The following is a 14,206-nucleotide window of genomic DNA, read 5'->3' as shown; positions in this document are numbered from 1 at the left end:
AATAGTGTCTGATTTTATACGATGTTATGATAACGCATTGTTTTTGTGGGTGTTGAAGATGCATCATTAAAGGGGGCTTTTTGTGTTCTTGAATGACACCTTAAATGCACATTCATTGATATTCAGTGCTCACTGTGTGTTTGGATGGCAATATAACAATGATAATAAAATAACTCAGTGTGCAGGTAAAATTTATCACAGAAAAATAGTTAATTTAGCTAACTAAGTTGGGTTAAATAAACAACCCAGCATACTGGGTTAAAGAAGTAGAACACACGCTGGGTCACAAAACAACCCAGCGTGTGTTCTGTCCCATAGCAACCCAGCAGCAGGGTCAAGTTTCAGATATTTTTGTCAACAAACTGTATAAAAGCGGTCAGTAAAAATAATAGTCTGTGTGTGTGAAGTTGTAGCCCTGCCTTTCAGCTGGTGTGATTTGTGCTTCTTACAGACAAAACAATGGCTGCTAGCATCATCCACATCACAGGCAGTGATTGGTCAACAACAACAGTGAGTTTCCATCCATCCATCCATCATTTGAACCCGCTCCCAGCTGTCTACAGGTGAGAGGCGAGGTACACCCTGGACAGGTCACCAGTCCATCACAGGGCAACACACAGACAACCATTCACACACTCGCAGTTAGTGTTTTCTTCTAAAATCATTTTAACAGCTGAACAAACTGTCAAGTCTTTGTTGTCACACAAAGACAAATCAACCAAAGTGGGACATGCACCTCTCTGTTACCTCAAATGTTTAAAGCTTAAAATAGATTGGTTCCTCTTTTTAATTATTAATCATCATAAAATGTAACATAATTTTTTATAAATTATGTTACAAACCAAATTACACATTCATCTCTCCTGTCACCACTTGGCCCCTTATTTTACATTATCTCTTATGTTATCTGCTAATTACTCTGATTTGGAAAATGTTTCTGCCATAGTTTTATGCAAATGCTTCCATCACTAAGCACCTCTCTGATATTAAAGCGCTGTGTTTTTAAAGTACTTCTTAACCTCAACCATGGGCAACAATTAAGGTGACCTCATCATTGTAAGAGAGCTATGTGAAAGCTGACGAGTGCATGCATCCACAGAGGGCATTGGCACAGCTAGAAACAAACAACAGCCCCTTACGTTGATCAGCTCCAGCTCCCAGAGGTTCTTCACACACTCCAGCGTGCGGTAGCCACTTGAAAGAAAGTTGGGCAGATATTCATGCAGGCCGAGGCCGTCCAGCCAGGAGGCCAGAGATGTGCTGCCATCACAGCCCAGTGCTTTCACCTGCACAGACAAACAGGCGTTAGAATGCTGATTAACTCAAGAGTGACAAATGCAGACTTCTGTCCCCGTTAACAAAGGAGGCACCATTTGGATCCTTTACGGCCCAATGTATCCAGTCAGAAGGCCAAAGAGGCATTAATCGAAATATCAACCCCAGCTTTCTAGGCTCACACAGCCATCGTAAGATGCTGATGCTGACATTAGCATTTAGCCCAAAGCGTATCGTCTTATAAAGCTGTCAGCATCTCATTTTTAAAAGGATACCACACCCACTCCTTTTTAACATTGATATTATCACAACTTTATTGTCTGCTTCCCAGAATGTGTATCAATACAACACAAAGCCAGCTTTAGTTCATTTTCTTTTTACAAAGTATTATCATTCCCTTCATGTGGACGGATGCCATTTCAGCCCTGCAGAACCATTCTTCATGTGAATCTCTTTTTTCCTTTTATGTATCTATCTGGATGATTATTATTAACAGGTATTTGTTTCCACAGATTCATAGCTAAACGAATTTTCAGTTATTTTTCTCCTTGTGTATCTATTTTTGGATTATTTGCCATTGTCATGAAACTGTTTTGTTTTTCTGAGATCCTGTCAGTCAGTGTTCATCCTGCGTGCTGAGGATCTGTCATGATATTAAGCACCTTAGGCAAGCTGCGTGCCGCATGGAGAATTTTCTTCCTGTGTCCTGGGTCAGTGATCCCCATGTCTCTGAGATCCTGGTCCTCCATCACGTTACTTCCCTGCATGTGTGCAAACACAAAGAGAGAGATGCACAAATAAACACAGCCACACACAGCCACACGCTCAGGCATAAGTCATCATGCGTGCGGACAATCGCACACACACACACACACACACGACATTCGGTACACTACTATAGCAGGATAAATGTGTAATCTATTATACATCTCATTCATGCATACAGCATTTGCACATAAAAAGGGCCAAAGCAGGTCAATAAAATTATCATGACTTGTTCTACCAGGGTAAAAATGCAGCTACACAAATACACACTAACTCTGCACACACACACACACACAGAATACACACATCTCTGACACAAGCAGTAACAACAGAGTGGGAGGACAATGAAGTCAAATAAATTGTGCATGCCAAGAGTAATCAATCTAATCTAGACTGCAAGGGAACAAAGCCTTCATAACTGCAGCAGCATCTCCAGGATGCTTCCGCCGCCTCATCGAGGGACACTAAACAGTCCGAGAAGAAATTATAATATGTCGTCACATTTTGTGACTAATCCTTCTTTTCTAAAACAATGAACGATCATTTTTACTCCACGTCCTGACTGAGCAGCTACGTCTACTTTACATCGATGCTCCAGCTGCTTTGTCATCTCATTCCAGTTTATAGGCAGGAATAAAGATACATGGAGCGGCATGGAAATGTGGAGCTAAGCATTTTCCCCCTATAGACTGCCGCAGATTGATTCTTCCTGGCCAAGAATGTTAAAACGTTGTGTAGTCTTTAGTCAATCTTCTCTCACTGGATTGGTTTCAGAGCACAATGCAGCAGCATTCACAGGCCTGTATCAGGGCGCAGTCTGGAGATTACTCACTGATCGCTAGAATAAAGGTCAAAATGGAGCGGGGGTCTGATGTAAGGGAGGCCCAAAATAGAATCTCCACTTTTATTAACACAGTGCGAAGTTTGATGATGCCTCGGGAGACTCTGCAAACTTATTATTTCATGCTGCATTTCAAACATGTGACGGGAATGTATGGTTCAGTTCTTACATAGCTTATGAGCTATGGTGGTTTGATTTAATCGGATACGACTTGCAGATGTAACCATGGTAGAAGTCCTTCATCTCAGTAAATGCACTCAGCTAAGGCAACAGTCAATTAGAACTGCTCTATTGCTCTGCCCCACAGTGGAATTGTTTAGAAAAATCAAATTTCGTAACCTTTTTAAGGAGTCAGTGGGCATAACAATGATCTGGCAAAAACAAGAGGTTTATGTGATACAATATGTATGTTCACTTCCACATTATAACATTTGAGAAAGAGGGGCGGCTGCTCAACATGATGCAATATTAATGCGGGAGAGATGCAATGTAAATGCAGGAGGGGGAAACTTCGAAGATGCTCTGTGCTTAGAATTTGCCTCAATTTGCCTCCATATTAGCGTGGACATGAGAGCAACAGTGCATAATGTTGCAAGAAAATTATGGGAAATGTGTGGGCGTGAAGGCCGAGAGAATAAAAGCCATGGGTGCCCCACTTCTGGTAGCATGAAAGCAGCACAAAATGATAATCATCGTGTAAAAATTATGAGAATGGGCACACAGCTGTTTATAATTTATGATCCCTCAAAAGCTGCATCTCAGAGCAATCAGCACATGCAGAGAGCCTCATGTGAGTGCCTGCCTGCCTGCTCTGGTGGGCGGGCCGAAGGAAACTTTCCAAACAGCATGGTACAGCGTATCAGCGGTGGTTTAGGTACAGTATCATTCATCTGCCGAGACTATGAGGGGGTTTTTCCTTCTCTTTTCTTACAAATAACAGTGTTAAAATGTGTGGGTCTTGATATGTTCACACCCGTCTCCCTTCTTTCATATTCATTGTTTTGTTTACCAGTATAGAGTTGATGTGTTAAAACCATAGACTGTATATAACGATGACGACATGACAGCTCTCTGTAACTGAAGCTTAAACATCTGCCCCCTAGTGGCTGGCTGCAGTATAAATCCTAAATCCTGCCTCCTCCATGTTAGTGGATGGGGCACAGACCCAACTTAAAAACTAAAAGTGCTCCTTAATTATTGATGGCGCATGGCCTGCAAGTTTTTGTTTGTTTGTTGTTTTTCTTTTTAAAAAAAGAAGTGATCAGCAGCGAATGAAGCAGCCAAGCTATGCAGAAAGTAGAGGGATGGGTGGGGTCTACTATGTAGACTATGGCTGTGTTCGAAATCACTCACTCACTCCCTACTCCCCATATGGGGAGTTCAGTGTAGGGCACCATATAGTAAACTCACTGTGAAAGCATTTTCAGACATGTCCGACACTACCCACCTCATTTACTGTCGCCGTCAATGACGTCATTGCTGTCGCAAATTAAACGAGCTGATCTCTGCCGTCTAAACAAACTACGTTGTTAGCAGTTATAATTTATTTCGTTATAGCCCAATAAACGTTTTATGGCAAAACATGAATAAAACAAACACAGCCGGTCATGCTGCATTCTTTAAATGTTTTATTTTATTTATTTTATTTTTTTATTTTAGATACTTGGGATTATTAAAGTATCTAAAATAAATATGAAAAAAATAAAATAAATAAAATAAAAAATAAAATAACGTCCGTTATTTTTTCTATTTATTAGACCCCATGATGGTACATATTACGTGACCATCGGATGGACACTACTTTTAAAGATGCATTGTGCGATACATTGAGGGCCCTATATGGGGTCTATAATTTCTCACTAAGATTTCAGACAGCACTACAAAATGGTGGAGGCACTATATACGGCCATATGTAGTGATTAGGGAGTGATTTCGAACACAGCCTATGACTCCATTGTGGCATCTTTTTCAAACATGGCAGCAAGCATTGCAAGTGAGATGTTTTGGCTTCACTTTTGTACAATGGGTGGAGGCGGAGTCATGTCGTCCATCATCTAGCTGTCTCACCGAAAGTATAAATACAACCCCCACCCACTCCACTCTATTAATACTTAATGTTTTACCTATTTTTATTAGCCAGGTGTTAGCCTTGCACTACCAAGATGGTGACAGGCAGAGTCACCACACTGAACCAAAATATTTATATTAATCTTTAATTATATTGCCAACGAGCCACAATACTGCCCTCTGCTGATCAATCCATCGAATCCCGCAAACAATGTTCAAGTTCAAGCTAGATTGATCACATCCAAAACAAGTCTAGCACAATCTAAAAGGGCACAATATTAAACATTCACGATGCCTGCCTGATGACTGTGACCTTTCCCTTGTTTGCATCCGCCACATCCTTGTAAATATCCATGGGTAATTTGCCTTGTGAAGCTAATGATTTATTTCCTTGATGCGTCAAGTCCGGCAGACACATTAGTTATGGCGTGAAAATGAACATCAGAATGCTTAACGACCCGTAGTCCTCATCACATAACATCCAGAAAATCTTAATCGACATGGAATTAATCAAATCAAGAAGGTTGCTTTGTACAGTAACTGTACAGTTTTGATGATTAATAAATATATTGCTGTGCTTTGATACATTCTGTTGATCAGCAGGTCAATATAAGGAATTTATTTATCGAAAGTTTGGATTTATAGGATTCCTTCATCAATTGTACATTTTTTACTAGATTAGGGAGACATAATCAATTATTTTATTAGGGTTTGATTTCGTGACTTAGCTGTTTAGCTCCTAACTCCACAGCACGTCATGCTGCCTTATGAAAAAAAGTTCCTATGAGTCACAAGCAGGAAGGAACAGATTTTAAATTTAGTCTGCAGTTTCAGCAGATTCCCTGGTAGTGCAAAGAAAGTAGTTGGGTCAACACAATGAAAATAAAGTTATTATTCTGTGGTGGGAAAACTGTAGCATCTCAAATTCTCATGCACGTCTTTGGCTTTTGTCTATTAATACCACTGAATCAATAGATAAAACTACATAAATATCCATGTATCAATATTATCTGTCCATGCATCTATATCATCTGTATTCCTTTACTGGAAACAGACTCACTATGAGTAGCCTTGGGGTCTAAAACCTGCATCTGCCCTTCACCTTGTACTGCAAGTGAGCGCATGTTCTTAAGTACTCATTACATTGTGCACTCCTAGAAAGAAACACACAACTGAGAGCAGCACTTGTTGACTGGAACACAATATGAATAGAAGCACTTTTCACCCCTCTGAGCTTACTGGTCTCACTTAACTGAAGTCAGCAGTGACAAACAGACGTAACATACAGCAGTGCCACGGTGCCGGTACGGCCCCGGTGCCTTTACCCTCTGGGTACTACTTATTTACAACCATGTCTTCAGAGAAACATGACCGGCGGATGGTTAATGTAATGCTGTTCTCGACAATGCAATATCAAGTTTCCTGGCAATCTTCTTGACGGGGAAACATGATAAGGCTTTTAGTCGGGCTGGGGAAATCCTTTGTGCTGCAGTTGGTTGACATTTTTAATCTGTCGATGCATTAGTGCAAAATGTGTTGATGATTTTATATCATGTTTTTTTAAACCACCACAGTGGAAAGAAAACATGTCAATTTTGTTCTGCTTGCTGGCTAAATAATAAATGTATGAATATCTGCATGCACACATGTGTAATTAAATTCTAATATCTACAAGCATTTCATATATAAATACAACACTAGTGCATGCTGCTGCAGAATAATCAAACCTTGTGCAGTTAAGTCGCATAAGCACCACAAGCTCATAATGGGTGGAGGATTTAGTGAAATTGGCAAGCAACCATGCAAAGTGTATTTAGAATATAAAGCACTGTGTTTAAATTAAAGCGTGTGTTTTTCCAGTTGCATCTGCACAGGGGTCAAGTCCAGTGGTGAGTCTATGTGGAAGGTGGGGGCGGTATCTCTAGCATTGTACGGTAAATTAGATAGCATGATTGGAAATGCTGGGAAAAAGTTAATGGGTTTTGGTTGTCATTTGTCTTGCCATTGTTGACAGCCCATACTCTTAAAGGTTCCAGTGAGGGACCATAAATCTTAGCAGGGTCATGCATTGCAGAGAGGTGAGGAGGACTTATGAAGGGGGGAAGGGGCAAGTGTGATGAAGGAAAAGGAACGGGTGAAGGGGTGAGTGAGTAAGAGAAAGGAGGGAGGGTATGGAGTTACTAAGAGACAAGCAGCGTGTGAGAGTGCAGTGTGGTGACATAAAAAGACAAATGCAGGGAGGTTGATAGAGGCAGAGTCAGGGTGATGTAAAATGGAACTGACCCCTCGGATGACATGCTGCAGGTGACTCACCATGAATCGTAGGTCGTCAAAACCATTGAGCAGGAACTTGCTCTCGTACTGCGGCAGCCCCACGTGTTCCAGCCACTCTCCCACCGGCTGGTCCAGGGCTTTACCACAGGCCCCATCTGCCGAGAGAGGGAAGCGCTTCAGCAGGGAGAAGCCGTTCAGCCGGTAGCAGCGGCACTCAGAGGACGACACATGGCATTGCCACATCATCCTCGGCCAGCAGAGGCAGAGCCGAGTGCAGCAGCACCAGGCGGGGTGGGGGGGAGACAGGGTCCAGGCCGGGGGGTGAGGGGCTCCCACGGTACAGGCGGGGGCCCCGCTAAAACTCAAAACACAGGAGGAGGGAAGGAAGTGCTGCAGGCACGGCTCAAGCCCCGCAGGGGACTGACTAAGCTAATATACACCCACTGGTGGTTAGTGTGACTGACTGGAAATGTCAGGCGAGGGTGGAGGTAGTGCAGGGAAGAAGGAAGCCCATCTGAAGCTTGGTGTCGTTAGTTATGTTGGACTGAGCCACTACGGCATCTTCCAACAAACAGGGCTCACTAAACATTCCTTTAGTGAGCAGATGAGCGAGTGTAAGAAACAGTGTCTGGCTAGTCCAAAAACATAACAACACTACAAGTCAAGAGATTATTTCTATTCAGGCTGAGGGAAAGTGGAAATTATTTATCACTACATTTGACATTTTTAATATATCTCTAATTATAACTCCACTAAAAATATCCCCGTCATTTATTCTAAATTCAGAAATTACTCCATCAGGATGTAACACAGAAATATTCAGTTCCCCCAAAATGAATCTGTCAGGGTTTTCACCACATACTTGTAAAGCTCTGGCTGAGTCCCATGGCTTCATTGGTCAACCTCTTTGAGAGCTAGGACAAGGCTCATACAATGAAGGTAGCAGCATTCTAAAGTACTGTTGAGGTACTCATGTTATATATATATATATATATTTTTGTGATCAAGGAATACACATTTGTTTAAATCATATTTCGTCCTTATTCCAGAGCCACACAGAGTACGGTCAGGTAGACATATTGTAAATCCTACATCAAAGAAACGTTGGCTTAGAATTTCCACAGTGTGCAGATTCCAAACTCCTCAATTCATAATCAAATCCAAGTATAGATTCCTTGATAAAGGTAAGCTGTCTGCCGGTGTAAAGAGGCTCTGTGTCCTTGGTGGTTCCAGTGCTCCCTGTGCTGCCCAGCATTCACACTCTTCAGCAGGCTGCTGGCTGTGCGGCTCCGCCACAGAACGTGCTTCTCATCTCTCAAAGCAGTAAATCCAGGTTCAGATCCAACAGACGGGAGGTGAGCCTCTTGACTCTGAAGCGAGGACCACCGCAGGACCACAGTGCAGGTTAAGCTGACTCCTTCCTGAGGCAGGTGCTCCCCTTTGCTCCTTCCCCCTTCCCCAGCCCACCTGGCTCTCCTTCTCCTCGCTGGGTACAGCTAGCAGCCTGTGTGCTCAGGGCAGAGGTTTGCTGCATCCCCTGCCTGTCTGAGACATGCAGGCAGCGCAGATGCAGTCACAGCAGCTGCTCCTGGCTCACACACGCTACCCCCTCACTGCTCACAGGGCATAACGTCCTGATGCCGGCTACTTCAACACAGGAGACCACAGATCAGCCTCAACCACTGCTGCCACGTCCTTCCCACGACCACGACAGGCAACAGACTCAGTGATCATCCCCCCTTTTCATCCGAGCGAATCCCTCAAGCTCTTCTTTTTAACTCCCCTCCCCTTCTTGCTCTCGTCTCTGCTTTCTTTCTCTCGCTCTCGATCTCATAGCCCCATTCCCATACTGTGTGATCGCACTGCAGGGCTGCCGTATGCTGCCTGATGAAGTGGGGTGCTGCTCCACGTAACCACCTCTCCCTCTCTCTCCCACTATATCAACTCCCCTCCCTCTCTCTTTCTCTCTTCCTCTCTGGCTTGCACTCTTCCTCACTCTTGTCTCGCTTCTTGCCTCTGGTTCTCAAACACACTCTCTTTCTTTCATCGTCTGTCGCTCTCTACCACCTTTTCCCTCTTTCTACCTTGCCCCCCTTCTTTTCCTTCTCATACAAATGCATACGTCCCCACACTTCTCTGCCGCTCTCTCTGTAACCTTACCATACCTCTCCCCCCTGTCTCCCTCCACTGCACTGATTAGAATTGCACAGAGGCACTCTGATCTTGCCAGTGCAGAAAGGACACTACCATCAGAGGCGGGGAACAAGCACTGAGAGCCCAAAATCAGTCCTTTTCTACAAAGAATGACCAGAATGTAAAGAGATGACGGAGCCTCGATTCTGTCTTGTAGGAGCAACGGCAGTTTTTTTTTTTCCTCTCACAATTTTTTCTCCAAATTTTTTGGCTAACGCAGGATATTAAAACAAAGAGTCTGCTCAAACCCCTGCTTATTACCAGAAGGCTTTAAGTCATTTACATCTTACTTTGATGATAGGACAAGTGGGGGCAGCATTGATTCAAGTCAGCAGTCACTACTTATACAGGAGGAAAGAAGAGAAGAGAAGACCTGTCTCTTCTCCATCTCATCCCGCCATCCAGCATGACAGAAAAGAGGCAAATTCCATTATGTACTTCCAGATGCTCATGTCACGTCAACCGCTTTTAGAGCACGACAGAGGCTACTCACAGGAAACAGCTTGGATAAGCGACTGAGATGATCTAAAATTCAGATAGATTTGGGCTAAAGGACTGCACCAACTGACTCTGAAAGACTTTAGCACCCACCTATGCAACTGGCTGATCACTGCATCCAGCCCTGGTGTTATCTGGGTACAGCTGCGAGCGGCAGAGCGTAATTATGCAGGCTTTCAAGCAGTGTGCAATCACCTCACACATTCCCAGACGGGTAGTCAGCCAGTCAGGAAGAAGGTAGTCAGGGCAAGGAGAAGCAGTGACACTGGAGGGAGGCAGAGTGAAGGGCTATTGATTGAACCTCCTCCGTAATTGGCCACCTATACCCCTGTTGTTCTGCCGTTAACAATCAGGTAAAAGACCAGGTCAAGTCTATGTGACCATCAGTCATCCACAAGGACCAGCGCTCCTCATTCCTTATCAGAAACAGTCTGCAATAAAATTTGCTCTACCCGAGGAGAGGAATGATGGACTGAGGGAGAAAGGGAGAATGAGACAGATAAGACCCAGGAAAAGACTAATAAGAGGAGGCGGTGATGAAACATATGGGTGAGATAAGATGGTAATAGGAAGTAAGAAGGATTGAAGTGGACTAATTATGATTCACTACAAGATCCTCCTCCTCCTCCTTTACTCTTTCCTGCTGAGCCTCATACCAAACTCAGTTTTTACAACACAATATCCAGACAAAGACTGATAAAAATACCAGCCGCCCCACCTGATTACGTCCATTCATTTGGGACAGCAACTCCTCCCACGGTAGTAAGACCTAATTACTGACTGATGGAGTATCCGATGCTCCTCCATAGGGGGGAACTGGGTCACTGTATTATCCCCTGTTAAACAGCCCAAGCTGTCAAATCTATCCATGTGGGTTTCCGTACTGTTTGAGCTGTGTGAGGTCTAGACTTGGCTCCAAGGAGCACCCCAGAAAAGGCCTATTTACAGGGGGGAGAAGGTAGAAGGGTTGTGCCTAGATAAAGCTGTGCCTCTTTATCAGAACAGGAGAAAAGCACTAGCTCCTTGTCAACACACCCAAGCACTGGAGAAAATGAGCCGCAAAGCTGAATTAATTCAGGGAAACTGAAGGCGGACTCTTTCCCTTTGAACGTCAGACTGTGCCTGTACACAAACCGAGCCGATGCCTCCTGTGTGCTGTTAGCCGTGCTCTCTCTCCAAACCCTCTCTCATTTTAAGCTCATTTACTCTGTGCTCTGTTAACACACAATCGCAGCACTCGTGATGGGCACGCAAACACACACAAACAGACTCATCCTGGAGCATGCAGAATGGCACCAAAATGCATAAAATTTTTAGAAGATGAATTGACCGTTCTGATATGAGACGGAAAGGATAGATGGAAAAATACACAAAACGGGGATAGAGGATAATATTTTTTTCACACTTATAGCACAATAGAAAGATAAAAGTGGAAGGAAGATTTACAGTTTAGGTTTCCATCTTTGTGTAATCCCTCCTCTCCTCTCTCCTCTCCATCCCCCTGCCTCGCCTGTGATTATTCAGAATGGTACCTATTTGTTCCTTTCATTACATTGAGGAGTGGGGGTTAAAAAAAAGAAATATGACCTTTTTACACACTCACAAAAACAGCAACAAAAGCATTCTTCCAACCTCTGAAACTATTTGTGCACAATCTATGATTAAAATCACAGCAGTGACTGTATGACTCAGCTGAATCTGGGACACTTTCAGCATGCCAGGGCCTATAAATAGCTCACACCTATAAGTGTAGGGGGGAAAAAAATAAAAATAAACAAACACCATATTTTCTATTACATAATGTGGAATAACTCCAGGTCTTAATTGTTTGGATTGTAATTAATCTAGGAATGCTCAGTGAGCTGGAAGTCAAGTCACAATTAAAATCATAAATTAATGCTGCTGCGGCTGCTTGGCCTAATAAAATGCCTCCATTTTGCTGAATAACAACAAATATGAATCATTTGATAATGGCCCTAAAAAAGGTGATCCAGGCCTGCAGTTAAAGTCATTTTTATATCATTATCATCACATTAGTAAAGATTCATTTATGCAATGTAGAGTTTGAGTCCATGTCGGGTTTTCTTCACCACTGTTCAACCTGATTACTGAATTATTATTCACATTTCTCTTATTTTAATTGCATGAATATTAAAGGGGTGGTTGTCAGCTTTCTACCCTAAAGTACCCCTCATACATCAACCAACACAATCTTACATAACAACAGCACATTTGGTCAATAAGACACCCATCAGATCCGACAAAAGGTTACGTTTATACTAAGGGACAGATGATCATCTTGTCAATGCCCTCTGTTAAGTTTCAATTTCATTTAGGTATTCAAAAACTACTGGTGGAGGTTAGATGTTAAGGGGTTAGATAGAGATCATATATAGGGATGTCCCGATCCGATCACGTGATCGGAAATCGGGCCCAATTACGTGATTTCAGACTCGATCGGAATCGGACATTACCTCCCGATCAGGACTCGGATATATGTTAGGGCTGTCAAACTTAACACCTTCTGTGCAGGGTGGCTCTGTGTCTTGTAGTGTAGGGGTATGACAGTTGCCTTTGGTGCGAAAGGTTCAAAACCTCGATGAGCCGCTGCATGTGTGAAATGTCCTAGCTTAGGAAGGCTGAAGCACTTAAAGTTGGCGACAATGCGTTGCGGGCAGTTTGGCGAAGCAGTGCACATGTGGAAATCCACAGTTAAAAAAACCTGAAAACCTGATCGGGACATCCCTACTTATAACACTGGATGGTGCATCCTTCATGATGCTACATCCTGATGACAAACCCTTGACACCGAGGTAGTGAATGACTGATGCCAATCAAATCAGATATTACAAAACTTCAAGCGTTCTGCATGACTTCATGTAACGCAAAGACCCTTCTGGCAGCTACAGTACATAGAGTGATTCAATGACAGGAAGATGTGATATTAGAAATAAACGGTAGTAAACTGACTGACGTGCCATGACTTATACTTCATATAGTTTTACTTCCAGCATCTGTCATAATTACATGCTGGCTTTCAGCCTGGGTGATGTTACACATTGCTATAGTCAGCAGCTGCTGGGAGACTATAAAGCCTAGTGCACATAACTAATGAACGTATTACCTAAACAAATCTGATGAGAAAAGTTGTTACACAATCCTGTATGATGAGTTTTCCTCATCAGAGGTAGTCTTACACTGTAACAACCCAGGAGTGATATCTAAACAAACTGAGCTCATGCCAGCTGGCTTCCCCCTCTGCTCAGCCTGAAGGACACTTGATGAAGCATGCTATCAACTCAGGCACTATTGAGATATACAGTAACTCAAGAAAAAAAAAACAGTGAGGGGAGTTTTAAATTAGATTTTCCATAAAATGGAAACCTTGTGAGGAACGAACAACAACAACGTGCCAGACAAATGTCAGGTTGGATTTCTGTGACTTATAGGAACAATAGAACTACCCAGCATCCTTTGTGAAAACGTGTTTGAGGACTAGACAGGAGTTCTTGGAAACATTGCTGCTCAGAAATGTTACCAGTAACAAAGTGTAAAATGTCAGACTGCTGCTAACATTTGAACATGAATTTGAGCTATGAACAATCGAGATCTCATCGTGGCCTCCTAACAGTTCAAATAGGCCTAAAGAAACAAAGTTTAGATAATTTTAGAGAATTGGCTGATGTTTTTAGCGTTTTATAGCTTCCGCAGATGATTCATATTCTTCGTTTTAATGTGAAACTGCCGAACTAATTGGTTGCTATCGGATTGTAAAGAGAAGTTACACTAATTTAACAAAAAGTGCATCAGAATGAAATTTCCTACCCTACCTTTAACTTATAACAACAGCAATAATAATATTTCTTAGTAATAGAGAAAGACCAACTTTCTCCCATAAACCCCATTTGTGATTTAGCATTAATAAAATTCCTGAATGATATTCAAAACACATTGTTCTGTTTTGGGGAAAAATGCTTCAGAATTTAGCATCTGTCATCATGACAACACTGTGAGTATTGAAGCATTACCGGAGCTGGATTCAGGCTGGTTGTTTTTGGACGTTTCGATGCCTGCTCCAATCAGGTTCATGATCTTCTCAATCTGTTGAAGAGAACAATTAAAATATCACAAAAAAATGAAACACTTCCATGCATGTACAATGTGCCAAATCAACTGTAAAAGCGAACACTGAGGGAGTGGGACTGGGGAAGGAGGTGGCAGTGTGTTGGGAACTTTGGGAAGAAGGCAGAATGCCTCGCAATGATTGATTATAAGCAACAGTCAGACATGGAC

The 14,206-nt window shown here is 42.7% G+C and overlaps 1 protein-coding gene across 7 annotated transcripts in view; it reads right to left on the bottom strand.

Annotated features, from left to right (window-relative positions):
* Positions 1-14,206, bottom strand: part of anks1ab (ankyrin repeat and sterile alpha motif domain containing 1Ab) — a 42,221-nt gene that overhangs the window by 13,826 nt on the left and 14,189 nt on the right. For all 7 annotated transcript variants that reach the window (XM_028406809.1, XM_028406812.1, XM_028406808.1 and 4 more), the window contains exons 3-6: positions 13,942-14,014; positions 7,262-7,377; positions 1,938-2,036; positions 1,140-1,286 (exon numbers count right to left, since the gene is read on the bottom strand). In XM_028406809.1, coding sequence (XP_028262610.1) covers positions 1,140-1,286; positions 1,938-2,036; positions 7,262-7,377; positions 13,942-14,014 — 435 coding nt within the window. The remainder of the gene's footprint in view (positions 1-1,139; positions 1,287-1,937; positions 2,037-7,261; positions 7,378-13,941; positions 14,015-14,206) is intronic.

This window comes from Parambassis ranga, chromosome 5 (genome assembly GCF_900634625.1).
Source record: "Parambassis ranga chromosome 5, fParRan2.1, whole genome shotgun sequence".
Classification (NCBI taxonomy): domain Eukaryota; kingdom Metazoa; phylum Chordata; class Actinopteri; family Ambassidae; genus Parambassis; species Parambassis ranga.
This window is presented reverse-complemented; position numbering and strand designations above follow the sequence as displayed.